Source organism: Diorhabda carinulata, chromosome X (genome assembly GCF_026250575.1).
Source record: "Diorhabda carinulata isolate Delta chromosome X, icDioCari1.1, whole genome shotgun sequence".
In the NCBI taxonomy this organism is placed as follows: domain Eukaryota; kingdom Metazoa; phylum Arthropoda; class Insecta; order Coleoptera; family Chrysomelidae; genus Diorhabda; species Diorhabda carinulata.
Genome location: NC_079472.1, coordinates 50,972,038 through 50,999,170, shown reverse-complemented (window position 1 = coordinate 50,999,170; position 27,133 = coordinate 50,972,038). Strand labels below are relative to the sequence as shown.

Genomic DNA, 27,133 nt, shown 5'->3' with positions numbered 1-27,133 from the left:
ACGGATGGAAGTTACGAAATTTTTCCACTAAACCAAGCCCCATTATTTTTCAGTTTTTTACCTATCCTAGAGACAGGTTCTACTTTTTTTGGAACACTCTGTAGAAGGCGATACAATTGTGGAATAACCTTATGATATATATTCACAACGATATTATATTCATTTATCTCTAATTTATTCAGATTACTTTGGTCTTCTACCACATATTGGGTAATGGAATCTAATTTATTTATCTACTTACTTCAAATTAAACAATCCTCATTTATTATTATTACAACAATTATTTAATAACAAATATAGATATTTCGTAAATTTGTACGTTTATTTACTACTACAAGCCTATAATTTACAGAAGAAATTACACAAACGGACCGTAGGGTACATATGGATTAAATTTTTATATCGATAAACCAGTACTTCACAATTATTATAATTTTATCGACATTATACTTATTTATTCAAATAATTTGGGATCGTTCCAAATAATATTGTCTGTCATGCAATAATTTCGAGAAATATTATCAGAAAATATCAAAGCTCTCACGGAGTAATGAAAATACAACAAAAAATCTACCTACATCGTTATTTCTTTAATCAGTCTTTATGTTGTTTTGAAATCCGTCCGCTTCCTTTAAGTCTAGAGCGAAAACTTCTCCCTGGTAAATATGTGTAGTCACTTTTTTTACCAGTAAATAAAATCCAACATTTTAGTAAACTCATTCTTATAAATTAGAACACTAAGTTCGTTTTATGGCACATTTAGAACGTTCTTTCAACAAATTTCTGTCCACCAATAGTTCATCCAATTGTCAGCTATAACATAGAACCCTGGTTGGTAAAGACTCTAAACTGCGACAAAAGCCTAAATATGTACTTACTATGAACAAAATATAAAGCTTTAATAAGATCCAAGTTTTTCGAGACTATGGAAACTTACTAAAACTATCCAGAGAAATATAAAGATGTCTCTAAATCGATCGTAGGAGTAGGAGTAGCCATCGCAACTGGTTCACAGAAACTTCATCTTCATCATTTATTTATTCAAAATACCCTTTGGTTCATTACATTGAAAAAGAACTCTACATTGCCAAATGACAATGGTATCTTTCTATGGATCTCATCCCAATTGGTATTATTGTAAATGGAGACGCGGCCGGATGAGCGCGTAATGCAACTACAGTTGAAAGTGACATGTGTTTCGAAATTGGTAAATTCGGATCTTAGTGGATTTTGATTGAAAAAATAATTTCACTATGGCAATCTCAGTGGACGAAAAGCAAATCAAAACTACGCGGAATGAAACCTTTTTATGAAAAGTGATTTTTTCCAATAACTGACAACACCAAGTTATTATTTCTTGTCATCGACTAGGGCATACAAAATTTACTCAAAGTTACCTGATAAAACGCGAAGAAAACCCAATATATGATCTATGTAATGTAACTATAAGTATCAGTGAAGTATATCTTCCTAGAATGTCCACAGTACCACATTGGAATTGAACAAGAGGGTTCGAGACCACTGAGTCTATTGAAATTATGAATTTTCATTCGAGAGAGTTAACTTGTGAAATGAAAAGTTATTGAGGAATAGCAAATTTTCCATATAAAGAAATAAGATTGAGAATTGATATCATTTTCAAGAAATTCATTTTATGGAAAGATTTGTTTGTGTATTAGTTAAATTCTTCATTCAACGAAAAATTCGACTTTCGTGATGGAGCTCTGCTGCTCACGGCTTTTTTTATTATTAGGTTCAAAATAATTAAAAATTACGTATTTTAAATTTTCCACAAAAAAGCCTTTTAAATTTAGAATGGTTAGGTTATGTTAGGAGACTATGACTATTATCGCATTGATGAGGAAGTATTAATTCTTTGTTACACTCTTGTTAACTCTGTTATAAATTTTTCTTCTTTTGTTTACGGTAATAAACGTTTCGAGCTAAATACAGGGATGGAATATGCAGTCTTTATACCTGCAAATGTACGCTCCTATATAATCTGTGCGCTGGATTCCCGCATTCATTTTAGGAAATAATAAAATATATTCTTTAACAAGGATAAAATGTGTTTAAAGACGTTTCAAATTAGGAAACTTAACTTCATATTAGAATAATTATTATAAAAGTACAATATCTTTGAAGAGAAGGATTTTTGCATTCAACATTCTCACAATTGCATTGTTGTAAACGAATTAGAAACACTCAAATCATATTGCCAGCCTTATATGATCCGACCATTGAGAAATGTATTTATCAAGATATGTGACTATCCAATAACAAAACTGAATTATTTTGAATTAATACATTTTCACTTCTTCAGTATATATACCCTTCCTCTATCCCTACAACTCTCCATAAAAACCCTATCTCTTTTACAGATTCAACTACCTTAAATGATTCCTCTTCAGGAAACAGAAATCGTTAGACACAAATAAGGTGGGTGTCCTAGCAATGGAATACTGAAATTGACATCTCTTGACAGGGAAAAGAGCTGACTCATGTATTTATTAAGATGTGACTATCCAATAACAAAACTGGATTATTTTGAATTGCTAAATTAAATTTTTTCAGTATATACCCTTTCAATATTTAAAATGGTGATGCGAGTTTCTTCAGGACGTGTATAGCTTTCTCTTTTACTACCTTAAATGATTCTTCTTCAGGAAACAGAAATCGTGTGGCCCGCAGAGAGCATTAACAAGTGTTGATAGTATATCAATTATATATCTAGCATCTACATACTTTTAATAAGTCTATATAAATCAAAGCTAAGTTAAAAGTAAAACAGTTCTTACTACTGTCGATTTTATCGGTTCGTCCAGATATATTCTTATTGTGTCAAAAGGTCAAAACATATCTAAAAGTTTCTTTGGTTAGCCGAAATATTTTTTAAAATTGGTCATCACTAAGTTGTATTAGAGGGTGTCTTAAAACAAATCAATGGGGCTCTTCAACAATTTCCTTAGCTTCTTTTAATTCTTCCAGCACTCCAACATACGGAAGATCATCTATCACTACAATCGCTTATATAGGACCACAATTATAAAAAATTGATATAGAATTATACCTTTTAAAACACTGTTTCGATAAAAATTATAGGTTAGAATTATATATTTACATGCGAATGCGAGTGAAATAAACTCCTCTTTGGCGGGAGTGTTCCTATTGCGACGAAAAGGCATGAGAACTTAGACAACAATGAATTTCGATCCCCTCGCATTCAATGACATCGATATCGCTCTAAGCGAAGACCTGAGTATACTGGCCCATGTATCGTTGTACGGGAATGACGTTTTATTTATCAAATGTCAATCAACAATCTTAATTTCACAATGTATGCAATCAATTTGAACCGGCTATTGACAGTGGCGCCACCTATCGAATATTGACGTACCCGTCACTCTTCTTCGAAAGGTGAACGCCAGATATTCTAGTTTCATAAGAAATTTCGTTGCTCTACTGCTACAAGTGACATTTTTCCGGCTTACTGATTTGTTTACAGTAGAGAGAAATATAACAATTGTTATAGAAGGTTTCGCGGTAATAGCCGTCGTTTGCTGTCTAGTATAGTTCCCAGTTTTGTTTCACTATTTGTTCAAGTAACACAACACAGAAAATGACTTGGTGGAAAATGATTTCAGACAAATTAAGAGGTAGAGACAAACGTGTATTTTGAGGAGATTCAAAAACATTATTTTTCTTATTGATTTGGAAAATTAGACATTCCCTGGATATAATGTGTAGAGTTAAAAAGTTATTATGTTGAAAAATATATTATTGTTCACAGTAAAATAACTTTTCTTTGGAATGTCACTCTTCCATCGAATCGTATGTATCTATATCATATTCTACAAAAAAATTATATGCAACTCGCACTTATTAAAACTGATATTATAATATATTAAACTGTTCTTGTAAATATTTAACACGCAATAAGCTATTTTCAATTCGAGCAAATATTCTTTATGTGCCAATAATTATTTCAAACTTATTACAACTGTTATCGCATGCCATCCATTGTAATTAATCGTTTGAAAATAGTCAAATATTTGCAGAATTATTACTAGTTGATTGCTTCTCCCCTTTCATAGACGAAATTCAATAATTTCAAAAAGAATGAACGGGGAAAGGATAGGTTTGTTTATTTTTTTTTTTTTTTAAACAAAAAAATGTAATCAATAATCAATCTATTTCTCTATTCTTTTCATCAATAGATCTGGTGGCCAATTTCTTTTTAGTGTTGTTCTAATATTCAGGTTCATAGAATGGATAAACGTTTAATTATACCATATCACATTCTCTTGCGTTATTCGTATCCTCTTCATACCGGAGAGTTATTTGAGTAGGCTTGTAGCTTTTCCAACGCAATACTTCAAGCAAAATTTCCTCAGAAAGTAACAAATTTCAAATTGAAAGCGTGGCTTCTTCGTCTAGATCACGTGCTTCACCTTTGAGAATCAGAGTTTTCATTACAATATTATGTTTTCTAGTGATATATGAAGAATGAATTTCCGTTTATCACCATCTTTTTTTCTAACTGTGTTTATAGCATTTTCCTTTTCCGTATTCTTCGAGGCACTGTTTTCACTAGCAGTGTCTGCATCCTCGTTTTCTGAAATTTTAGAGGCACTGTCATTTTCAGATTGCAAATACGTATCTTCTAGGATTTCGTCTATATCACATGCATCATATTTGGTTTTATCCAACCACTATATAACAGTCTTTCAAAGTTTCATCGCACACCCTTTTTAACGTTCCAGCCATTATAAATAATGCAAAAAACTCATACTAACAGAAAGGTGGAGTTTGGCAGACCGAGACACTGATTTCAATTGATTGCTCAATCTCTTGAGGATTACATAACGTGACCGGGCGTGTTGGCTTCCAAGTAATTCACAAATAGATTGTCAGAAGTCAACTTTTTAGTTAATTTCTAATTTCTAATATTATATTCGATATGCGAAATCAACTTAACTTTCCCCTTTACAATAATATAGATTTGTTCAATACCCTGTACAATGTGATAGAAAATCAAGAATGAAGATCTGTTGCGGCAATGCATTCGAATAGTAGTAAAAATTCTGGGAAATTATTTATTTTTCTAATAGATATTGATTCAGATACAGGGTGAATCAAAATACTATTTCCTCGGTTTTTTCAAATAAATCACCAATCGAAAAGAAGTACCAACACACTTTTTTATTATCGAGCCTATACCTAAAATTCTTAGTTTTTGAGATATTTTTATTTTTCTTTGCAAAACAATGCTTATGTATCTTATCATTTAACAATGAATTGTGAGTTTTTTATAATTTATTTTTGTAAAAACTGACATTTTATCATTGCTGTTTGGTACTGTGGATGTTGAATTGCAAATATAAATAAAACTAGTAGGTATGTTACAAATAAATCACAGGATACAAACAATGAAAAACTATGCTATCTATTACATTACCTATTACAGTGTACGTATACGTCTTGATTATCACAATAAGTGTTCGAAATGACCTCCGAGACAGGCTCCGACAGTCAGATTAATGCAAAGTGAGTTCAAACATTGTTTGTGTTTCTATTGCAGTTTGAAAATAGGCCAACAATGAATTTTGATCTTGATGCATGTTATTACATATGTATTTAAAATTTTAATTGTTCATATTTTGGTTGCATTTGATTCTAAAGTTAAAGCACACAAAATCTTGAATTCGAAAAAAAATATTTACCTTCATATTTTCGGCCTTAACTAACCTTAACTAACCTAACCTAACCTAACTCAGTGTAACAAATTGTCTCACTCGGACTTGAACTACCTTTGTTAAATTTTTGTTTCTTAGCTCGTCCGGAATCACGTAGCACTCGATATTTTTCAAACAACAGTAGTTTTTAATAATTGTTTTTAAATTCTCGGTTTTCCCTCTTAACTACAAAAATGAACAAATAAAAATAAATGAACAAAATATAAATTTTGGGAAAATACATAATTTCCTTTTTGTTTATGCTTAGTGTCTAACTAAAAAATAATTTTAAAACAATAAAAGTTTTCAATACTTTTAACAATTTTCAAGTCTCTCAAGTTATAAATTTATTTTATAAGTTTTTAATTACTCAGGATTTTTCAGACATTATCTGTTGTGTCAATGTAAATTCCTATTTGCAATCGCTCTGCAATTGATAAATAGTTCCATGCAGGAATAGCGGCTTAATCCTTGTTTGCCTTTTTTAAAAATTAAATAACAATTATAGTTGATACCAACATACATATTTTCAAATTATATTTCATCAAACATCTATTTTGGGATTGCTTAGATGTTCAATTTTTTTTAATTGCTACTTATTTATTGTTTTTAGGAAAAACATTTTGTGTGTGGGTGGTCTCACTCTTGAAGAGGCTCTCCATATCCTAGAAGTGGATGGGGTTTAAGAATAAGTAGCTGGTATTTATATTGCTCCTCCTTAACCAGATATTCTGACAGACGAGGACAGTGCTAATAAAAACGAAGGAGGACATATAGACAACCTAACTGCTAGACAGTTAACTACTTATGCAGAAATCATTCTTAGGAATAATAACCACCATGGGACAAAAATGTCTGAATATGCGAAAAAGTAAAAAGAACATGGATTGAAGGTGATTTACTGAATATTCAATATGATAAATTCACCACAGGGTCTTACAAACTTTTCAAAGATATTACTCCTGTAGAAAGCTTTTAAAAGTTTTTAACAGATAAGATTTTTATTTTCTCAGAAATGAGTTGAACAAGTATGCCTTATTCAAAAATATGTCTAATCCCCAGATAAAATCAAAGCTTTCATAGACATATTAAGTGGATATATGGACTTACCAGGCAAGAGGTTTTATTGGAAAACAAAGTTGGATGTTCATAATGCCTTGGTTTCTAATTGCATGAGAAGAGATGTTTCTATCCATACCACAAAAAGACCCGTGTAAATTCTTTTGTTTATAAAATTTTGTCTAATTTGTTCAATAAACTAATTTTAAAAATTATTTAGTTGGTTATTATTTCTACCCCAAGAAAAATCTAGCAAAATTTAAAATTTGAAAAATTTAGTAGGTCGAAAGCCTAGTTTAACATTTATGTCACAACTTTCTGTGATGTTGTACTTCATGAATTTTTTAAATTAATTTTCTTGACTTTTGTATCACTATAAGAATATAAAATGACAAAACAGATATTTTTCAAAAAATTAAATCCAAGTTTTTGAGGGTTAAGATATGATACATTGGAATTGAGTAGATAAAATAAGCACAGATAGAATAACATAAAAAACGCAATTTTCAAAAATTTGTTGGTTATATCCTATAAAAAGAAACCCATATGTTTACTTGTAGTATAGGCAACTCTTTATACCTGAATTGGTTATATAAATTGCATACTTGAATAACTCATAAGTGTGAGGATCAATCGATATACATATAAAATAACGTGTGTTTTTCCACCGCACAAACCACAACTTCGGATATTGGAATACAAAAAGTATATTTGACTTACCGGTTGCTGATCCAGAACTCGATAATTCAACTCCAACATTAGCTACACTAGCAGCTAATTTTCCGACTTGTTGCAAAACAGGAGACACGAACGTTGGTGTTTTTAACACTTTGTCATTCAATAAGTTGCTGATAACACTTTTTTTCACTTTATTAGGACTCTTTGTGGTATCCATAATGATGAACTAAATAAATACCAAATCAAAATCGCCTCGAAAACTGGAAACTTCCAATTAATTTACGAAAATAAAAATAACGTTTTATTCAGTTAAAACAATCCTACATTATAAATAAGACACTGCACAGATTAGAAACTTGAGTACATGTTTATTTATCACATTTAAAACATAAATTATTGCTTAAAATATCTAAATTTAAACGTTTCTAAACTTGCTAAAAGACACATTTAGTTTATGCGCGCACTATTTAAAATTCTTAGATTGTCACTTCATGGAAATTTATTGTGAAACTCTAATTATAGATGGCTCTACACAATCACAATGAAACTGCAGGTTAATTTAATATTATTCTTAATTCTCTTTTCAAAATAGTTTTCTAGAAATGAATCTTTCTGCTCACCTGCTGATAACGAAAGTGCCTACTAAAACGAAATACGTAATTCATGCTAAATTTCATACGTTCTACGCATTATTGGCATAGAAATTTCAATCTAAACAATGGGCACTTAATACATACCTGTGAACCAAAACTTCGATATGTATTCACATCGAACATGTCAATAAGGGTTATTTGAAAATTCTATTTCACTAGTAAGTATCTTTTAAAAAATCTTCAGCTAAATTCTTTGCTCCGTTATTTTTTTGGCCGAGTATTTAAAGAATGGATACCTAATTTCTTGAGACATAATACAATAGTAAATAGCATTTTTTTTAATATTTCACAATCTGATATTTATTACTGCTCCATGTGATGTAAAAATTGTAAATATAACGTATAACCGACTGCATATACACATCCATATAAAATTCAACAAAAACATAACCTATAAATAAATACAAATGTCACTGTCAACCTGACAATTAACTGTTATGGAGGGGCAATTCAGTATGAAATTATATCTATTTTTACAGATAACCAAGAACGATTTAATCTTATATCTTGAGTGAATGTGTGTAATTATGTATTGCTTAAAATTGTGAACGAAGTTCGTGAAGTCCATTAAAGTTTCGGCGAATTTCATTTTGCAAATTACTGGTTACTGTAATTTCAAAGTTTTGATTAACTTTTCCTTCTTAAGCCATAACAACATTCACAATGGGAAAATCTAGTCCTGTTAAAACGTATACTAGACATTTTCTAAAAATTATAGGTGCATTTTTGCAAATATTTTTCCATTGGTTATTTAGTTTAGTGTATAGTGGAAGTAAAATAAGTATGCCTCCAATCAATGATCTTCTTTTGTTGGAATCCGCAACATCTTTAGCGTACAAGATACGAACTAGAAAGGTATTCATTATTTTATTTTCAATTATAAAATATTTGTGTTATTGAAATGAAAGTCTCAAAAATAAGATGATCCAAATATTTGAATATAAATTGAGTGAACACATTCATCCTTCATTTGTTTAAATAAGTGAGTGAATAATGTGTTTTTTATTTGATTAAATTAGTTCTATATAGCCATCAACAATATAATTAAAGCTATTCAGTGACTATTTGCTTCCTAAATTTGATCCACTTGAATTAATAGAATAAAAAATACAGAGTTTAAATTGTAACTGAAGTGGATTTAAAAGTATATTTAATAAGTTTGTGAAAAATTAATAGAACGGCTTCAGTTATAACAAGTTAAGTAAAATGTAAATGGCAAATGTACAGATATATCTTTGAAATTTTATTATTAAAACATATTTCCTCAAATCAAAGTGAAATAATTTTTCTATGTTCTCTTTCACCTACTTATCTTTTACAATATTGTTTCTATATTCATATTTTTATTCTACTTTCAATCCATATTTAATTCAATACTATCATCAGTACTTAATATTATGGTAATAAAATTAGAAATATGTTATATAAGTAATCTAAGTAAAAAGAACAAAACAAGTTTCTACATAAATATGGAATATTATGTGATAGCATGAGCTAATATAATTTATTGTTAAATATATTGGGGGTTATATAACTAAGTTATTTTTTTACTAAATACATTCATGTTCATCAAATAAAAATGCTATTAAAGCTATTTATACCCTACTTAAAATGCAAATATTCAAAAATGAAAGCTGATACCATTTCTTAGATGACAGCAAATTGTAACTGATCATTTTTTATAAGAAATTAGTAAATAAAATATTAATTATTATTGAAACATGTTTTCAGGAGTAATATTCAGTACTTGTCTCTCTTTTGCCTTATTCATATAGCTAACACAAATGCATTAAATTGGGAAGAAATTAAACTCTGTCAGTTGCCTTTTTGGGCGAAACTCCTTAGCACTGACATAAAGGTTGTATGTCTTGACTTACAAATTATTCAAATTGATTATTGAGATATTATAATGAGAAATGCTTCGCTTGTTCTAATTGACTAGCTATAATAAACAGATTGGTGGAAATTGATATTCTACATCTCAAAATTCTATGAAGATAAAAAATTATTTGGAATATATTCAAATGATTACAAAAAAGGAACTACTAAGTTGTCCATGCGATCTTTTTAATTTTAGTTTGTACATGGTTATTATTATACAGGGTGATTGATTAGGGTAATAGAAAAGTTCATTGCCTCCTTTTTCCTGTGGGATATCAATTTTAAAATTTGCGGGATTCTTACATAGTGCTCCAGAATGCTGAGCCATATCAAAGCTACATTTATTGAAATTAAACACCCTATATTTTATTACATATTTGGAATCAGCTTGAGTTCAAAAACCTGTACAATGTAAGAGGAATTCAAGAATCAAGATCTGTTGCTGCTAGAGCAGTTGAATAGTAGTAAAAATTTTAGAAAATTATTTATTTCGTTAATATTAATCAAACTTGATACAGATTGAATTAAAATACTTATATACACTATTTTTTCGGTTTTTTCAAATGAATTTTATGTGAAAATCGAAAAAATATCTTTTTTAATCGAGCATTCCCTATACCTAAAATTATTAGTTCTTGAGATATTTTGATTTTTCTGTGCAAAATAATGATTATGTACCTATATCAAATCATTTAACAATTAATTGTTAGTTGGGTATGATTTAATTGTGAAAAGTTGACATTTTATCATTGCTGTTTGATACATTTTAATAGAAATTCAAGAATGAAAATCTGTTGCTGCTGAAAATTCTGGAAAATTATTTATTTTGTTAATATTCATTGAATCGGATTCTGGGTGAACTAAAACACTTAATACATTATTTTCTCGGTTTTTATTTTAAGAAATGTGTAAGTATCGAAACGTACAGCCAACATTCTTCTTTTTTATCGAACATTCCCCATATTCAAAATTATTAGGTCTTAGGATATATCGATTTTTCTGTGCAAAACAATGATCATGTCAATGACATGGTATGACAAGTAAATTATCGTTTTTTGATTTAGCAGTTTGATATATTTCTTTGGGTATTTTGACAAATTAGAACTAGGACAAAAATGAATTTCTCTAGTGGTGAAATGATTGATATGAACTAGATATTGGAAAAATGCAATAAAAACGCCATAATATCAGCAAGAGTATACCATGAAAGTTTTCCTGAAAGGCTGAAACCCTACAAACGCAAACTTGGAGAAATTGATGTATTGGTTCAATCGCACGGGCTCATTTAATTATAAAAAGCATGAATGATTAAAAACTTGTATGACAGAAGAAAATGAAATTAATGTTTTTCTGGTACTTAGTTACGGAAAACCCACAAGCAAACGAAGAAGAACTCAGCTACTATGTAGTGTCCAAAGAATTTTTGACAAAAAAATGCACTCTTAACACATTTACTTGCAACAGGAATTAACTCCTTTGTGAAAAGTTAATCAACAGACAGACTTTCACGACCATGTTCTATTTGGAGATGGAGCCACGTTCAATAAAAATGTTTATGTTAACAGGCAAAACTTTCAATATTATTCATCAAATAATCCATATCATTTAGTGTCACACAGTCATACTAGATGGTCGTTGAATATGTAGGGAAGTGTTGTTGGTGAATATGTAGTAGGACCATATATTTTTGAGAAACATTCAAATACTGAGATGTATTTAGATTTTCTAGTAAATCAATTATCTCTTTTATTGGAAGAAATTCCACTTCATATATGTCAAAGGATGTGGTTTTTGCATGATGGTGCGCCTGCTCACGCTATTCATATAATTAATGAAACGGAACGAAATATTTCCTGGAAGATCAATCAGAAGAAATGGTTTAGACAGTGGCTACCAGGGTCACCAGATTTCAATAAAATGGACATATTTGTTCTGGGGCCACATTAAGTATACAGAATACCCTCAACAACAAGGGATGACATGTTGGAGAGAATACGGAATGAGTTTCGGAATGTTTATATAGAAATGACTCGTCATGAGTGTAACTCTTTCAATTATCGCTTTCAAGCCATGTCATTTCGAACACCTATTGTGAAAATCGAGAGTTGTATGTATACTGTAGTAAATAAGATAGTTTTTTTATTCCGTTCCTGTAATTTATTTGTAATTTCGTTTTTTCTTTGTATTTGCAATACAAACAACAATGATAAAATGTCAGCTTTTTACAAATCAAAGAAAATTCAAAATTAATTGTTAAATAATTTGATATCGGTAAATTATCATTGTTATGCACAGAAAAATCAAAATATCTGTAGAATTAATAATTTTAGGTTTGGAGAATACTCGATAAAAAAGAAATATGTTGGTAGTACAGGGTGATTCATCAGTAAAAACCTAGAAAATAATGCATTGGTATTTTGATTCATCCTGTATCAGATTCAATGAATATTAACAAAATAAATAATTTGCTAGAATTTTTGGTTATAACTTTTGAAATACCCCGTTGAACACATCATAACCCTAAATTATTGTAATGAGGAAGTCAAGCTGATTCCATATATCCAATAAAATATTGGATGTTCCATTTTAAACAATGTTCAATTGACATGGCACAGCATTCTGGAACATCCTGTAAAATTGTTAATAATTTTAAGAAGTGAAGACTAGTGATTGCTATAACAGGAGGGTCCCGTAGCCGTTCACACTCTCCTTAGTTTTAGAGCGTTTTTCTATGTTTTTTGATGCGTGGAATCGATTTATTGAGGGTGCCGAGCCCAAGTTGAGTAATTTTTTATGAACAATTTAATTATTTATAAAGCTATAACTCTTAAATAAAGAGATATATGAAAAAAGTTTCAAATAAAAAAGATTTATTATAAAAAGATCTACAAAAAAGGTCTCTGTAATTTTTGCAAAAAAACAATGTTTAAAAAGTTTTCGTCAATATAATGCAAAATTATTGCAAAATTAACGTTTTTTCTCACTTTATCGTTTATTACTTGGATCCTACATGACGTAGAAAGATTTAAAGCAACTCATTTTAAACGTTAAAGTTTAAGCTTCAAAAAGAGAAATGGTAGACCTTCTAAATATCAACTGTTAAAAAGTTACAGAATTTTAAATGTATAAATTTTTATAAAAAAAGCCCCGTAATTTGTTTTAAAGGTATATAAATTTAAAAAAAAAAAACGAGATACACCCTTTAGTATCATACTATAACACTTATAAACAAATTACGATGTTTTTTTCATGAAAATTTGTACATTCAAACTTCTGTAACTTTCTAACACATACATAACGTAAAAGGTCTGCCACATCTCATTTTGAAGCTTAAACTTTGACGTTTGCAATGAGCTGCTTTAAATATTTCTACGTGATGTAGGAACCACGTAATATATGATAAAGTAAGAAAAAGCGTCAATTTTGCATTATATTGACTATAACTTTTTAAAACAAATATTTTATATACGTAACCTTTTTCCATATATCTCTGTGTTTAAGAGTTATAGCTTTATAAACAATTAAATTGTTTATAACAAATTACTTAACCGGATTTGGGCTTGGCACCCTCGAAAAATCAATTCTGTGTATCAAAAAACATGGAAAACGCTCGGGAGTATGAAACCTAACTGCCGTACTAAACCAGTTTATTAGTCCTTCCGTTTTTATCAATCTTCTATGTTACGTTTGCAAATAGTTTTTCTGGGGTTACTTATTTTATGTATTATCATTGTATACATTATTATATATAGATAGATAAGTGTAATAATATTATATACAATTAAACTTATCCTTATCATTGTTAAAAACCAGTACCCATAATGAAATGGAATGTTTAAACAATAACAATGTGTCTGTTTGAAATGTGTTTTACATCATAGAAAAATACAAAAAATATAAACAGCTGATAATAAAATTATTGAATAATATTTTTATCCTTGAAATGGGTATATGATATAATATTTACTTAATTATATTAATTTAGTAATCAACAAAAACATCGATTCTCAAATCATTTCAAATATACAAGATTTTCATTAGAAAATATTCGATTTATCTACTTTAATTTAGTTGGTACATCGTGCAAAAAATTATCTAATTTTTGCAGTTGTCTATCTCAAAATTAACATACGTGTTCCTACCTTCCAATACCTTTTAGGGTAATCTAAGTAAGGTTGCTGAATTTTCACAAATCATCATAGATCTACAAAATTGAATATGATTAAAGTTTGGTTTATGCAGCCAAAATTCAAAATTAACAATGAATAAATGAATTAAATTAGGTACTAGTTGAGAGACATTGAAATGGTACATGTATTTCATGCAGGAAGTTCAAATTAAAATTCAACTAAGAGCTCGCCAACTTTTAACTTATTAGTTTAATCCCTTAACTTTATGAGGCTATGTGCACGGAATACTTTAGATCAGTCAGTAATATTCGTGTTATTGTACCGTTTTCCGCCGTGGTGCTTTATTATTAAAACTTCTTCTTCTTCCTTGTATTAGGCGTAGTCGCCTGTTTTATCTTCGATATCCTTGCCTCCTATCCTGCTTCAAGGTTGTCGCTCCACCTATTTCTGTGTCGGCCGGTACTCCTTCGGCCAAATGGGGATTTATTAAGCGCTATGTTGTCCATACGACTTATGTGCTCGTTCCATTCTTTTGGTTTTCGCCGTTTCTGGCCGTGTCTCTGCGGTGTAGGTCATTATGGGTCTATTTTGAAAACTAATATCAAAAAAATAGGAAAAAGCACTGTCTGAAAGACAGCAATGTCCTTTAGACGATGGTACACTGCTAGACAGTGTCAGAAGCTTTCCAAATTTGTATGATACAGAGAATTTCTATTGGTTTACCAGTAATAATTTATAATTATCCTCAATTTACTGCATAAACCAATAAATTACTACCAAGAAAAATTAATTTAATGTTAACTGCAATTTTGTATACATAAACCAAGTTCAGTTCAGTAATTGTATTATTTGTTATTTCTCTAATGTAATGATGTAATGTAATGTAATGAAACGACATTCAACATGAAACAGACAATGTGCCATGCAGTTCACGACTTGATATGTTTATAGCACAAGAGTGTGTAGAGGAAGATTAACAGATTGATTCGCTAAAGAAGTTCAGCTTATTGCTTCATGAAATATCTCGTACTTCGGTTCGATGCCGTTTTTATTGCATGCAAGATGCAATTCTAGAGAGACATCTAGTTACTTTTGGCTTAACCAAACTGTTAATCAGGCTACAAGAGATATAATTATTGACAGGGATTCACTGACTACTTTTTTTTCTTCGTTACTTACTTAGATTTGCTATTCTCATTTTTAAACTGGTCACAAAATATTGAACAAAAATTGAGGTTAGGAATTTATTTACTTTTACTAATGGAATTTTTGTTAAGGCATCTTGACATGGTGCAAGACAACGTGCAAGAACGGGCATGTAATTTTCTCCGAAGTCAAAATATTTCATAGATTAACATTGCATGTTGTTTGACATTTTGCAAGTCTCTTGTTACATCATGGATGCCACTAACAAAAATTTCATTAGTAAAAATGAACAAAATCCTTAACTCAAATTTTTAAGCCTGAAGGACAGGTTGGTTGTGACGCCAAAAATAATTAGACATTTCCTTAGAATTGCAACTTGCATGCAATTAAAACTGCACGAAATGGATAATGTTGCAAGGTGCGAGATCTTATATGAAACAATCAGCTGGACTTCTTAAGACCGCTTGACATGATGCAATACCATGTGCAATGCAATGCAAGACGCAATATTTCTTGATCCAAAGTATGCGCAGATGAAGTTCATCTGGATTGTTTCATGCAAGATCTTGACATTATCGGTTTTGTGCTATTTTTATTGCTTACAAGTCGCAATCTAGTTACTTTTGGATTAACAGATCAGCTGACTTAGCTAAAGTTAGCTAAAACTTAGTTTTTTGTTATTTTAATTGTTAAACTAGGTACAAAATATTAGATAAAATTTGAGGTTAAGAATGTGTTTACTTTACTATCACTGTTTACAGAGTTTCACATGCAATTTCTTGCACGTTTATTGTATTATGTCAAGCGGCCTTTATGCGCATGTTTTTGATTAAGAAATATTGCGACTTGCATTGCATTGCACATTGTATTGCATCATGTCAAGTGGCTTTTAGTGGTAGTCATAATGCAATGGCAAGAGACTTGCATAATGTCAAGCGACATGCAATATTTATCTATACAATATTTTGAGCCTGCATGAAATTGCATGCAATATTTTACACCATGGGTGCTATTTGTATTGCATGCAAGTTACAATTATGGGGAGAAATCTATTTATTTTTGATTTAACAAAAAATTGCATGTCAATCAATTCAGCTGATTGATTGAGGTACTTTTATAAAACTAACATTAAGGTAATATCACCATAGAGACAGTGTACCTATATCCGACACTTTCTAGTTTGATCCTCAAAATTAAGAAAACTATCATTGTCTCCATCTATATGTTAATTGGTAAATTAGAAATAGGAATCTCGTCATGTATTTACGTGTTAAACAACTAACTTTTCGTCATTTAATGGATTAAACAAGACATGTTTAGGTTGATGTTAGGTAAATCGTTATATTTATGTGAATTCTAATAAGATTTTTCTATGATTAATACTGTTATATACCAACTGTTTATTTTTTTGTATCTTTTTTTTTAAATGAGGGATGAGTCGACTTTGGTACATATATTCTTAATTCGTATCAGTGGTTGTCGTAACATCGGCTTGTTTTTCTGAAAACATTTTGAATATTCCTTTGTTCACGTAATGTGGCACAGTAGTCATTTCGGATTTATTCATTCTAATATTCGAATTTTTGGAGAATTTAATTTGTTATCGACATCCCACTCCATTCGAGAAATTTAATAAAACCTCGAAATTGATTCGAATTCTTCCCCTACCTATTCATATTCCAAATAAAAGTAAATTTTAGTACATTTGTGGTGATTTTATATCTTTATATTCACTGATAAGTTTTTCTTTGCTTTTTTTATTGTGCTCACAAAAATTCCAGTTATCTTAATGGATTTTCTTTTGTTTTAAGCAAATTCTTTACGAAACTTTTTAAATAAATTCGTATTTTCTATTTATTTGGGGAACAGAACGAATAGAATAGAAAATACGAATATGAAAAGTATCATACAAAAGTCGGGACCCACGTTGGGCGCCAATTTTATAACCTTAATTTCCCCGACAGGAGACTCTTCCTGAGGAAGTTGTATTTGACCTCAGTTGAAGTATATAAATAACTGGTACATAGATGGGGTGAACAATATTAAATTGGACGCCACTAGCTTTTTAACGAACAATGTTAAAAAATAATAAAACAAGGCGAAAACAATGAAAACACCTTATGAATTAAATTGAAATTAAAATTAAACAATCTAAAACTATCCCCGGACACGATTATCCAAATTAATATTTATTACTGTGAACAATAAAAAAAGTTTCAGCAATGAATAAATTTATTGGAAAAATAGCAAATTCGCATTAACTAGTTAGTGTTAACTTTTATCGTATCCAAAAAAGCACAGAAACAAAAGCAGTTATAAATTAAAAACAACTGAGACTCATTTATATATCAAAGATAACGGCTTATCTATGGAAATCTGGGATTTTTGTATTCCCCAACTCAACAATTATTTCTATGTTATCCACGCCTTCCAATCCATCTTCTAGGAAACACATTATATAGGTATTGTCTTACCACACACGTATAGTGAGGTGGGACACCATCTTGTTGTAGCCAAATATTGTCGTTTGGGATATTGTTATCGTAAGAAGATTTCTTATTATTAAGTTTCTTTTAAATATAATTGAAATTACTTACTTGGATTTGGAAATATCCGAGCCAACTCAGGTATAATACTATTTTCCAATAAATCTAAATACGCCGGACCATCTAAGTTACACTCAATGAAAAAGGAAACAATTATTTTGGGGCTAATCATTCCAGCCGCTATACTCAGTTTATTGGGATATTGGATGTATGATTCACGCATCCAACGAGGATTGTTACGTGACCAGCATCTACAATTATGCCAATTTACGTTTCTATTAATAAAAGAAGTGCCCTCATCGTAAAATATAACATAACTTGAAAAATTTGGACTGTTTTGATTAAACATTTTTCTATCATTAGGTCTGCAAACTCTTCACGTCTATCAAAATCGTCTCTGACAACTCTTGAACCAACGTTACTTTAGATGGATGGAATTTATTATCACGAAAAATTTACCGATGTTTGCGAAATATCAAGTTTCCTGCATATTTGTCTAGTATTCAAGTGTGGATCGTCTTCTAACAGGACACAAACATCTAAAGATTTGTTTTTAGTTGATGCAGTTTTTCTGCGCCCTGATTTGGATAAATCTTCTACTGAACCAGTTTAGTTAAACTTTCTTACTAATTTTGTGACAGTAGATTTTGTTATGTGATTTCGGTTAGGATATAAATTATTAAAGATATTACACGTTTCTTGTTGACTTTTACGCCTATCACTGTATCCTAATATCATTTAAATTTCAATTCGTTCTTTTTCAGATAAACGATCCTTTGTGTCTTTCAGTAAACTCCAACTATAATAATTTATTCAAACGTCAAATTTGTTATATAGCCACCTACGAGGATGTATTGATATCTACTTAGTTCCATGCATAAACAAAATATTGTGTTATCATACCAACGAACAATAACTTATTAGAAGTGTTAGTATAAAGTTTGACGTGAAAAAAGTGAAACAAAGTTACGCAATAAATTAACAGAAAAAAGATGTCCACCGAAATTCTGAAAATCGAAAAATTGGAGTATCGAGCCATCATCAAGTACCTCTATTTAAAAGGATTAAGAGGTAAGCAGATTCACGAATATATGCCTAATACCCTTGGTGGTCCGTATGCGATCGTGAAAAATTGGACTGCAAGCTTCAAAAGAGGTAAATTTTCCATTGAGGATGATGAATTGGACTAAAACGGATATCTGAAGCACTGAATATTTCATACGAACGCGTTCATCATATAGTTCACGTCAATTTGACATGAGAAAAATTGCTGCAAAATGGATCCCTAAATGTTTGAATATTGATCAAAAGCATGGAAGGGTAGAAGCATCGCGTTCGGTCTGTGCTCGATTTGAAAACGATGTAGACTTCTCAAACCGAATTGTTATTATGGATGAGATTTGGGTACATTTCTACAATCCAGAAACAAAGTCTCAAAGACCTAAAAGTTTCGTGTCCAAAAATCTGCTGGAAAAGTTCTTGCTTCAGTTTTTTGGGATTCCCGTGGAGTAATCATGATTAATTTTTTGGATAAGGGTAGAACAATAACTGGAGATTACTATTCGACATTACTGACCACTCTACGGGAAAAAATTAAAGAGAAAAGACGCGGAAAGCTATCCAAATGTGTTTTGTTTTTGCACGACAACGCCCCTGCACACAAATCTCATGTTGCCATGCAAAAAATTCGTGATTTAGGGTTTGAATTACTAGAACACCCACCAGATTTGGCTTCGACCGACTGCCATCTCTTTCCTCAACTGAAAAAAAGTTTAAAATGTCGTAAATTTTCTTTCAACGAGGAGGTAATAAAAGCTATGGAAGTCTGGTTTGCAGAGCAAGAAGAAACATTTTTTTTGAAATGTCTAAAGACGTTGCAGGTTCGTTGTAATAAATGTATCCAATTAAGAGGAGAATATGTTAAGTAATAAAATATTTTGACATTGATATTTTGTTTGGTTTTATAGTAGGCTAACAATTTTTCAATATATCCTCGTAAATGTTTTATTTTAACTTCGGCGGAGATAACGATAATAATTTCGAAATTACGGCATTTAGGTATAGGGACCATTAAATGAAAACTAATAGGTATTTCTTAAGGATTTCGAAAAGCGAGAAATATACAGGGTGATTTATTTGAAATAACAAAGTTTATTATGTTTTCATTGTACACAAAAATTTAGAAAAATCGTATAGGCCGTTTCCGAGATAATTGAGGCGTTCCATACATAAAACACTCTGTGTATATGAATACTGTCTACAATTTTTGCATTTCATTTTTGAGCAGTACTGGTATATTCTAAAAGAATGAAACCAAATTGTTTGATTATTATGTTATGCGTATTTTTTAAATTCTTATTGAGCGAATCATTGTTGAGACAATACTTTAACATGTGTTTATTTCGAGTACTGGTGGTCGAAAATTCTTTGTTGAACATTCACATGTCACACATTTTTTCATAAAAATAAACTTAATTAAATTAATCTTTAGTTGACTGTATACACATTTGTGCAGTTACATAACCAAGTAATAATAATTTTGCTATTATGCATTTCCTTTTGCAAATTTTTAAGCTAGTTATATTTATTAAAAATTGTACAAGAAAATAGACAATTACTTAGTCTTAGTTATTTCTCGATAGTAAATAAATGTTCCCTCCTCTACATAAATACAATCACTATATACCTCTGTAGATCCATGATTTTGCTTCATTAATGATAGAATAATCAATAACACCATACAATAATTCTTTTAAAATGTGCTTGAAAACGTTATTAAAACAAACTAAATCACAAAATTCTAAAAAGAAAGTCAGTTAAGAAAATTGGATTATCTTTCAGTTTCGACGCTGTCGTTGGCGTTCGAAGTGTTCGGGTATCAGTTGGTATCAGCTTGGTAAGCGCTTTTTCTGATTGGCTCGGAATGTGTGCCATTTAACGAATGCTGATATTGGCATTCATTTTGTTTCCCACAAGCGATTTTTTCTTCAACACACCGTCGGGTGCCGCTGTTTTGGCCTTTACAAATCCCTGTGTGTTGGCTCTTGAAGCATCTTTTTCCTTGCCTCTCTGCTCATTGTGACTTATAAAATACTGGCACAAGTCATTGCAAAAATACTGGAAGCTTTCTCTGAAAAAGCCCTGCGGATCCAGGAGAGGAAGATCAACAACTGATCAAATATTTACTATTTGCTGCCCGTTGGAAAAGTGCTATGAGCACAATATTTCCGTAGACCAGCTCTTCATAGATTACAAACAAACGTGTTACCTCTACAGCACCCTGCAGCTTTTTGGCAGTCCTCTGAAACTTATTAGCCTGGTGCGGATGGCGTTAGCTGAGACCAAGAGCAAAGTGAAGATAACGGGAGAAACCTCACGAGAATTCCAAACAGGACGAGGTTTCTGGCATGGAGACGCCCTCTCGTATACACACTTCAACCTGAGACTAGATCGAGTCATCAGAAGTATCGAAGTTAATAGAGGAGGCACTTTGCTCAACAGAACATTGCAGTACCTGGACTACGCTGATAACATTGATCGACTCATACGTATGAACTGAAGGAAAGTATGAGAGAGTTTAAATACTTGGGATCACTAGTGATCGAAAATAATGACAACTCGATGGACCTATCACAACGTGTGAAAGCGGGAAATAGAGCATACTTCAGTCTCCAACGACTACTAAAGTCACGTATACTGTATTGGAGAATGAAAAAGCGGATCTATCGCATAATTCTCCGTCCGGTTGTCGTGTACTTTAGCGAGACCTGGGTATTAGAAGGCCACGAGGAGCGGCTGCTCAACACGTAGGAGCTAAAGATTTTACGCCGAATATATGGATCAGTGTGCGAGTAGAGCGTGTGGCGCAACCGAGTTCTACTGGCTCTATGAAGACCGCAGCCTGGTGACAGAAGTCAAGTGGGCGAGACTCAGATCTCTAGGCCACTTGGAGCGTATGCCTGAGGAGCCGGGGTACGCAAAGCGTACCGGCAAAAGTTCGGGGGCCAACGACTGCCTGGGTGACCTCGCAAATGATGGCTGGATGATGTCGAAGAGGATCTTCGGGAGCAGATGTCTTCAGCTCTGTCTGCCTGCGAAAATGGTATACCTATAGCAGCTGCTACAAAGGTTCAATGTTGTAAGACACCCCGTGGGAAAAATTTCTTGGAAAATATCCTTGGAAAAAATGGGACCTTCCCCAATGTTTCTCTTAGAACAGGAAGGAAGAATTGTTGAATTGATTAAGTTTATTGCAAGTAGAAGTTCCTAATAACAAAGAAATATAATATAGTATTTTAAAAAATTAGCAAATGAGTTGAAGAAAATGGATCTTGATGCAAAAAATTACAAAATCGGATGTAATAGTTTCATGTTTGCCATCCAAATTCATGCCATTTTATTAGTCAAAATTTAACTAAAAAATTATGATAAACAATGTTTACTCAAGAACGTACGTAAAATCTGCATTTTCCAGATATTGACATATTGATAATGATGATTTTTTTCACCTTTTATTGAATCATAGTATTTTCAATATTTTATTTATTCCAATTTTGTTATTAGTTTAGCAATATTAATAGACTATTTGCCACTGGTACTCAGTGATGTCTTACTTTGGTCATTTCATGTCTCTAGTAATGGACCGTTTGTACCTTTAAATAAACAAATGCATATCGAAAAAAATAAAAATCGTTAGAAATAGAAATTAAGTCAGGTGTTCCTCATTTTTAGTTATTTGAAATTGTGTTTTTAAAGAAATATCCGCACTGTCTGCCACTGGTTTTCTTACCTGATTGCCTTCTTTAGGAAAACTAACTTTTTTGATTCTGAATTGTGTTAGCTATTTTTTTATGGTTGGCAACTTTACAGAAGAGGAAAGGTTTAATTTCGGTTATTTGGACGAGCTTTGCATAATAGGGTGGAGTATAAAGATTGTTTTGAAATCGGATTTCATCTTCCGATCCCGCAACCGGATGTTTATCTGTGCTATCGCCAATTAACACGTAGGCTATAGTAGCAACTTTTTCGGTCGGTGACTGCCAGATGCATTTTGATTTTTAGTATATTTCGAGCACTTTCGTGATCGATAGGTGATAACCGATTTCAAACCGTTTTGTGTTTTGTAAATCTATATTAAAAACTTGACTTTTTCATAGCATAATAATTTATCCAAAAATGGTAATTTTTGTTAAACTTTCATGTAGTTCTTGATCGGAAACCATACTTCTAGAGGAAAAATAATTCTTATTACCGATTTTCGAAGCCCATAGAGAAAAATGCGATAGGAAATGAAAGATTACCAAAATTTAAAAAAAATTGATTTTGAAAAAAATTCGGCTTCTTTATAATTTCATGAAACTTTTTGACCGATTGCGCAATGGGGAGATTAACTCCGATTTCAAAAAACTTTTTTTTCCATACTGTACTGTAAAGTCGACTTTACAGTACTAATTTGAGTCCGGCAAATGGCATTTTACGGTATCTTTGTACTTTACAGTACTCTTAAATTCTCCCAATCCCGTTTGAAATAATTAGAAATAAAAAATCAATTAATATCAATAACTAAACTTTTATTCTAATTTTTGAATGTTAACAGTAATAGTGCAACTACTGTTACCTGAAATCTTTATTGTAGGAATTACTGGGTGTACTTTTGTATTTTCAATAATGCTGGAAAATGTGTGTTTTTGGTTTAAAATTTGTACAAAAGTTTCACCCCCTTGTATCATTCTTGCTATTTTATTTTTGCTCTCAACGGATTCTTCCACACGTTTTTCAGTCACTGTTGAACTCTTCCATCCACCATGCCGCTTTAAAACCCTAGCGTTGGGCAACAACGTTGACGAAGTCCTTCTGAAGCAATGTCCGGTGTACTTTTCTGGATGCTCAAGATCGAGGAACTCACCAATTTTTTAAGTGCCCCACCAACAGTGTGTATTCCATCTCTTTGATCTACGAATTTTCTGCGAATGTCTGCAGCCTACCAAAAATGCTTTTAGTGAAAAATGTTTTAGCAAATTTTTATATTTTCTGAAAACATCGAGTAAAAACACGTCGAACAAGTGTGTTTTGTGATTAATAAGAACCACTTACTGAGAAACAGTATCCTCTACATCGTCTACTTCTAAATTATAGGTGTCTTCTCTTCGACAACCTCTGGCAATGCCAATTAATGCAGTAACTTTCACCAGTAAATAGTCTTTGTCTGGGGCGTCCCTCATAAATGTTTCTTCCTTTGTTAGCACCTGTGACAGGCTCGGATGTTAGGCTACACTTTGTTGTTTTAAAAAAGCTTTTAACTTAGAATAACAGGAAATGTTGACATTCTCATTAACCATAATCATTGATTTGACCATGGAGTATGTAGTCCATAATAAAGAGCTATTTGATGTTTTTGACTGAAAATTTAAGGTTTGAAAAGAATGCTTTTAAAAAACAACTGTTCTTACCACATCAGAAGAATAAACCAACATCACATTTTCATTAGCACATTTTACCTCGTATTTCTTACGCCAGTCGCAAAACTTCGCCATATTATTTAATAATTTGCCCTACTGCTTCCGCACTTTCCTCGGCAATTTTATTTGAATTATCAGCCATTCTTTCCGAAAATATGTTTTGTATTTCCAAAAATTCAATATGTCTGCCTTTGCTTACAATGTTATCTTAGTGACTTCTGTTAATTCACAGTTCTTCGCGCGACTTTCCACAGTCATAATCTGATAAAAGTTGTAATTTTTCAGATACTGATACATTTTATATTTACGTTTGGACATTTTGTACACTTTTATTCCCTTGTTCTTGTCAACACCTGAAATAGTACTGACAAACAAAGCATGCGCGAAATGTATGTAAACAAACAAACAAACAAATTTATCTCATTTTTACAGTTAATTGAGCTACAAAGTCATAATTATAGAGGTAAACATCGAAAAAGTCTTATAATTCAGATCTCATTCAATAAGGTTCAAAAAGTCCCATTGACAGAGGTACAAATTTAATGAAAAAGAACCGAGACCTCATTGCAACTCTCAATAATAGAGGTTTCTCACTTAACCAGGTTTCACTGTACATATTTCAGGCTAAATTCAACAAAATTAGTAAATAATTTTATAGTTAGATTTGTTTTACGCCAATAATTATGTTTTGAATTAGGTTCTTCTCATTTTATATGTTACTTTCATGTTATTTTACTATTTAGTCAACATATTCTTCTGTCATCAAAATGTTGGACAGCTCTGTTTTTTTAAGATTGAGAGTTATGTGTATAGATTCAGGCACATTTACTTTTATAGACTATGTTTTCAACCAATGCCCTGGTTATCTAAGATGTTTCTGGAAGTTACCTTTTGCACAATCTTTATAAGTCAAAGATTTCATAGTATGATCAACAATGGCACGAATAGTCATATTTCTTGACTTAGGCAGTTCAGATGTGTACAAGATGTATAACCCTTACCCTGTGCCATTTTTGACCAATTTGAAAACTTATTTCTTGCTGGATAAACAATTCTGTATGTTTTGATATCAATTTTGACCTAGTTATGGGAACTATTATCATGAAAATATAAACAGAAAGTGTTTAAATGGCAACAGGAAGTCCTTTTATGGGTTTTAATCTACAAAAATGATAACACAGAATAGTAAAATGTGAATGCAACTTTTTCTAAAAAAGATTATAATTTAAAGAAAAATATTTACTTGTTTTGACCTTGAAATAAATCTATTTATATGTATTTAACCATTCATATCTAAATAAATATATTTCAAAAAAATTTAAATCATATATTTATCTTGAAACAAGTTTGTTCATAATTTCCTTGAGCTAGTCAATTAAAAAAATATATAACTATTTCATCAGGTATCCATCAGGTATTGCATTTCATTGGCACACTGATAATTATGTTTTCATTGTGTACAGGGTGTTTCGGGACTTGATGCAAAAAATTTGGGAGAAGATGAGGTGAAAATAATACGGTGACATAAAAAAATTGTTCATACGGCCCGTCGTTTCTGAACGTTTTAGAACTTATATTTAAGTATATTTTCTAAACTATACTTTCGAAAATTTTGAATATTTAATGAAGGCTTTCTTCTGTCCATGTAGTGTATTTGACAGAATAAATAATTGTACACTACTATCTGAAGGCTAGGGTCGGCTCATGCCTAATGGTTAACAATCCGTAACTTTTACAGGAACAAAAAGGTACTCTTTGTTTAACTCGATAAAATTTATGGCTTAGGAGAAATGTAGATTTTTAGATCGTTGCACATGCCAACGAAACCGTTCGCCATAAAGAGACATTCTGAAGAAAATTATCATAAATTGTAATTATTTATCGAAAATATTTACAGGAGGGATTAAAATACAATCCAACATTTCTTGGAGAACTAATGGATAAATAAATCAACATTTGTACTACATACTATCAAAGATCATATTACTAGCATTAGAAAAAACTTGAAAGACATTAATAATTACTTTTCATCTAGTAAGCTACTGTGAAATAAGCAACTACCTGATGTTCAATTAAAGAGTAAAGTTAATTAGTTTTCATTATTTTTTATAAAAGATATTATGGAAAGTGTCCTACTAAAAAAAAGTGGAAAAGGTCAACAACTAACTAAAAGAACACCAACTTTAGAGCTAAATGCAGTTGATGCTGTCACACAACTATCGTACGCAAAATGTCACTACAATTTTAAACGCATCAACGACAACTACTCATAGGATTCTCCAAGAGCAACTACTTTATTCCTTTTACATCCAGAAATTGCATGCCAAGTAGAGTTTTATCCAGCAAGAATGGCCTACGATCGTTGAGAATACATTTGTTGGAAAAGTACTGTCGCAGAGACATGTAGTTTATGCTCGATAAATCCCCTCCCAACTTCCTAATTGATGTAAAAAACCTTCTTAATAACATTTTTCCTAATAATTAAATACAACGGATCCATTTTTTTAGGGTAGAGTAGGATAGTGTTCAATTATAAATGTTTGATTGAGTTTTAATAACTGCTATAAGTATTTTCAATATATAATTACAATTTTTGATAATTTTTTCCAGAATTTCTAATTATGGCGAACGGTTTCCTTGGCATGTACGAGTACAATGATCTGAAAATCTACATATCAGCTAAACCATAAATTTTATCGAGTTAAACATAGAGTACACACTATATAGACATATGTAGGGCTCAATGTGTCAATAAAAGTTGTTTTGATACAGAAACACTGCATATATTCTATTTTTTTATGTGAAACATCCTACATAACGTAATCTTGTAAACTGAGAACCTTTTTT

General features: G+C 31.1%; 2 protein-coding genes and 1 long non-coding RNA gene across 3 annotated transcripts in view; 1 reads left to right on the top strand and 2 right to left on the bottom strand.

Moving 5' to 3' along the window:
• Positions 1-8,353, bottom strand: part of LOC130902461 (cytochrome b5 reductase 4) — a 264,053-nt gene extending 255,700 nt beyond the window's left edge. Inside the window, exons 1-2 of the mRNA XM_057814622.1 lie at positions 8,210-8,353; positions 7,515-8,114 (exon numbers count right to left, since the gene is read on the bottom strand). Coding sequence (XP_057670605.1) covers positions 7,515-7,689 — 175 coding nt within the window. The 5' untranslated portion in view covers positions 7,690-8,114; positions 8,210-8,353. The remainder of the gene's footprint in view (positions 1-7,514; positions 8,115-8,209) is intronic.
• LOC130902464 (uncharacterized) lies at positions 2,732-3,566 on the bottom strand. Its single transcript, XR_009060397.1, has 2 exons — positions 3,071-3,566; positions 2,732-3,017 (listed from the first exon to the last, which is right to left on the bottom strand). It is a non-coding gene; the product is annotated as an uncharacterized LOC130902464 (long non-coding RNA).
• Positions 8,354-8,524: 171 nt separating the features above from the next.
• The window catches only part of LOC130902462 (fatty-acid amide hydrolase 2), a 72,340-nt gene continuing 53,731 nt past the window's right edge, over positions 8,525-27,133 (top strand). The window contains exon 1 of the mRNA XM_057814628.1: positions 8,525-8,980. Coding sequence (XP_057670611.1) covers positions 8,789-8,980 — 192 coding nt within the window. The 5' untranslated portion in view covers positions 8,525-8,788. The remainder of the gene's footprint in view (positions 8,981-27,133) is intronic.